Source organism: Chenopodium album, chromosome 18 (assembly GCF_948465745.1).
Source record: "Chenopodium album chromosome 18, dcCheAlbu1.1, whole genome shotgun sequence".
NCBI classification, from domain to species: Eukaryota; Viridiplantae; Streptophyta; class Magnoliopsida; order Caryophyllales; family Amaranthaceae; genus Chenopodium; species Chenopodium album.
Window position 1 is genome coordinate 13,759,762 of NC_137851.1, and position 4,378 is coordinate 13,764,139.

Below are 4,378 nucleotides of genomic sequence, written 5' to 3' on the forward strand. Positions count from 1 at the left end.
TTTTGAAGCGGAATCAGGGGTTTTTCGTGAGTTCGAGTGTGAATTTGTGAAGAAGTGAGGAGAGAGAGTGCGAAAACCGGCCTTATATTTTCCAAAAATGGGAAGTTCAAAGGTCCGTGCACTTAATTTCTCTTAAATACCTCACTAAGTAACCGTTAAACACTTCCCTCCAATTAACTGCCCACTATCCGTCCAACTTCCCACTAATTATCCAAATTACAGTTATTTTGTTAATGACTGTTTAAAATTTTAAATCTTTTTTTATTTAATTAAATCATTTATTTCCCTCCATTTTTATTAAATTCAAACCCGACCCGTCATTCTTCCAAATCGGGTCTGGGGGGCAAGTTGTTTGGGTCCAATTAAGCCTAATTGGGCCTGATCCATAAATGATTCAATTACAAACCAAGGTCAAGGCCCAAGTCTCCGATCTTACAAAGTCAGATTCAAGTCAGCGGCCCAGTCAACATGGTCAGCCCATATGACTCCAAGCCCATTTCTCCTCATTATGCTAAGGTATAAAAACCTTCAATTGCACCATTTATCATGAATTCACATATAGCCTCAAGCAATTAATTCTCTTGCATAGCTATTTCTCTACACATTATACTGACTTCGGCATCGGAGGGGCATTCCTCGACACAACCCCCGAGGCCAGTTTACGTGCGTTTGCTGTGCAAGAAACCCTCGGCCCAGCATCATTCGGACCGAGCCCAGTCTTCACCACTTCTCAGGACCTTTGGCAAGGTCCCATTGTTTTGTCCGAAACACCCGCCATTTTTGCAGAGCCAATACCCAGAGCGAACATTATATTCTCCCTTTCTACTAGGCCACCAGTACATGGTATCACTCGGACATCTATTAGACAGGGGAATCGACATAACAAGAGCCCGTTCTTCAGTAATAACGGTGTTGTGCACTGCTTCAATATTCCAGGAATTACAAGAGTGATCAATCAAGTCAATGACCCTTAATTCCATCTCACTATCTACCGACGTGGTCGAAAATAGAGAAGAATTATTTCCCGGTAGCCAACCATCCCTCCACACATTAATCACACTCCCGTTACCAACTCTCCATTTCAACCCATTAAGCAACAAAGATTTAGCACTCCACATACTCCGCCAGGCATAAATAGGATCAAACCCCACATTTGCTTTCAAGACGTCGCAGCTCTTAAAATAGTTTGCTTTAAGGACTGAGTGCAACAAAGATCTCGTGTTATGGTGAAGGCGCCAAAATTGTTTGGCAAGCAAAGCATGGTTGAAGCACCGGAGCTCTCGGAAACCCATACCTCCCTTGCCCTTCGGTTGACATAGGAGATCCCATCTTTGCCAATGCATCTTTCGAGTGGTGTCAGTCGAAGCCCACCAAAATTTTGCAAGAAGGGAGTGGAACTCATCTATCAAAGTGTCCGGGATTTTGAAGATACTCATCATGTATGTTGGAATTGCTTGAGCCACAGCTTTAATAAGTATCTCCTTTCCCGGTCTCGAAAGCAATTTCTCCTTCCACCCTTGTAGTTTCTTCCATAACCTTCTTTCAGTCTTGCAAAAATCACCTTTTTTAATCTTCCAATGATAGTAGGAAGGCCCAAATATTTTTCATGTCTTTCCACCTCCTGTAGACCTAAGATATCAATAATTTCCTCCCTCCGAACAGTACTAACTTTTTTGCTAAAAGTGACCTCAGTCTTGCTTAGATTGACTTTCTGAACCAATGCCCTCTCATACTTACTGATAATATCACCTATAACGGAGCATTCTTGCACATTGGCTCTAGCAAAAAGAATACTGTCATCGGCAAAAAATAAATGTGACATCCGGGGAGCCCCCCTACATATCCTAGCACCGTGAATGAGGTTATTTGTAGCAGCTTTGTTCAATAAATTTGAAAAGGCATCAGCGCAGAGTAGAAATAAGTACAGAGAAATAGGGTCACCTTGTCTCAACCCTCTAGACGGGGTGACAGAACCCGAAATATGGCCATTTATCTTGAATGTGAAGTTGACACTCTCAAGACAATCCATTATTCTACTAAATGCCTATTTGACTCGTTCTTTAGATTACTCAACCCAACTAAATGCCTATTTGACTAACTTTTTGATTGAAAATAAAACTCTAAACTAATAATCTTATTCTAAAATTCTATCCTAATTTGATTAAAAATAGAATTCTTAACTAACTTTTTTATCTTATGAAGCCTATCTAAATCTGTCCAAGGTGACGCGACACTTGACGAAAAGTTAGAATGTCAAGTGTCGTTATCTCGTGACCTGGCTAAAAGTTTAGCTTTATATATTAGTTATATAATATGACCATAATACCAAGTTTAGGTTAGTAGAGATCAATAGTTATACATGTACATGAATAATATATGACTTTTAATAAAACTTGTACCCATAATTTCATCGAACATGTGCATTACGTGAATACTTTATAGATATCATTAATTCAAGAAACTCGACATCAAATTAAATATATCACATGGGAATAAACATGACAAAAATAATGATAATAGGAGAGGAATTTGGGAGCAATTATCATCCGAAAATTTTCATGGGATTTGTATATAAATCAATAATAACATAATATTGTGTATGCGTACCTTTAATTGCAATTAGATTGATTGCGTAGAGTTTATAGTTTGGCTCTATCAAACATAATTATGCTCAACCGGGTCACTATCATCCCAAAATTTTGAGTGAATTTTGATCGCTAATCTATTAGTCGCCACTAAACAAATTCCTTCACCTCCGTGTAGTTAGTTAGCAATAACAATCTTTTAATAAACCAAAATATAAAGTTTTGCCTTATCGAAGGAACTTCCACTATCAAATTATCCATCAAATTTCCATCATGGGAAATCAATTCTTTGCACTTAACCTTTAATAATTTAAGACATGATTTGATCCTAGCCCAGAAAAAATATAGTCTAGCGTATTGTCAAAGGACAAAACATATGGTTTTCATAGAGTATAGCTTTGTCAATTGATGCAAATTAATAAGAACATATTTAATTTACTTCGGTAATATGTCTAAATTACAACAAAAACCTATAGCCAGTAGGACAAATTTGTCGAACAAATCGAATAGCCCATATTTCATATTTAATAACTTTCATACTTCATTTCAATAATAAAGGTACGCAAAGTCGCAAATTACCAATTGAATAAAAAAAATCATAATTTCCTATATTAATTTAAGTATAACAATTATAATCTGAGCACTTCAATGAAATAAGGGGAAAAGAAAAATTGTGACGAGGAACATAGAGATACCGAAAAATAGCTATAAAACTTGAGTGATGCCGTCTCCTCGATTGGATAGGATTGGTTTTCTTTCTGTCTTATTCAATTAGTTTCCTTGTTTCTTTGTAATCTAAGCAATGGTATTGATAACGTGTTATAAAATACAAAGATCGAAAAGTTCTTAGGACATTCTTCAAAAAAAAGTGAAATCACTTTTGTTCATAGCTTTTACCCTAACATTATTATCCTGATATTCCAGAACTTGTACATTAAAAAAAAAAAAAAAAAAAAAATCATCTATATCGACTTTGATATATTAAAAACTGACGTAAAATTCAATTGAAAACAATAAACGCACGCCATAAACTAAGTTTTTCAAAGTTTTTCCAACCTAGATAGTACGGAGAAATCACTTACTCGCACCTTTACAATATTTTCTAGGATAGTGTGGAATAGCAAAGTCTGTTAAAAGTACGTCCACAACCATCAATGCAGTTAAAATGTATGATAAGTTCCTATTTATATCAATTTCCCACTTCTCAAAGTCGGTGACATTGTTGATTGTATGCTTGTAGTGACTATACACTAAATAAGGCCCGAGAGGATAACGTGCTTCATTTGTTGAAGGTTTACTATTATCCGAGGTGTTTTGATTGTCATCCTTAATTTGTGATGAATCAATCTCCATTATAAAAATTGGTTTCATGGTGTCTGCAATGTCAAATGTAAAAACTAAGGGCTAGTTTGGCATTGTTTTTTGTTTTTACTTTTCAGTTTTTTTTTTTAAAACTAAAAACCAAAAACAAGAAACAAGAAAAAGGTGTTTTCACTTTTTTGTTGTCAGTTTTCAAAATTATCATGATTTTAATAAGTTTGACTAATTTTTGATTCATTATATGATATATATCATATGATTTTAAAAAATAAAAAACCAAAAAACAGAAAACCATAGTGATGTCAAACGAACCCTAATTAAGCTCATAAGTTTATAAATAAAATTACATAATACTTGTACTGTAAAAATTTGAATCTTGACGGTATATTTTCAATAATAATAATAATAATATCTATATATTCTTAGCAACACTTATGGAGATTAAAAATCAAAAAATATCAATACGAGGGAGC

The 4,378-nt window shown here is 34.9% G+C and overlaps 1 protein-coding gene and 1 pseudogene across 1 annotated transcript; both read right to left on the reverse strand.

The window, feature by feature from the left end:
• Positions 1-698: 698 nt before the first annotated feature.
• Positions 699-1,439, reverse strand: LOC145591877 (putative mitochondrial protein AtMg00310 pseudogene; annotated as a pseudogene).
• Positions 1,436-2,029, reverse strand: LOC145591878 (uncharacterized). Its single transcript, XM_081648363.1, has one exon. The coding sequence runs from the start codon at positions 2,027-2,029 to the stop codon at positions 1,436-1,438; it is 594 nt and encodes a 197-aa protein (XP_081504489.1).
• Between the last annotated feature and the right edge of the window lie 2,349 nt (positions 2,030-4,378).

Bases quoted from the DNA above. Each gene is read 5' to 3' on its own strand.
- LOC145591878 (XM_081648363.1), bottom strand. From the start codon at position 2,029: ATGGATTGTCTTGAGAGTGTCAACTTCACATTCAAGATAAATGGCCAT.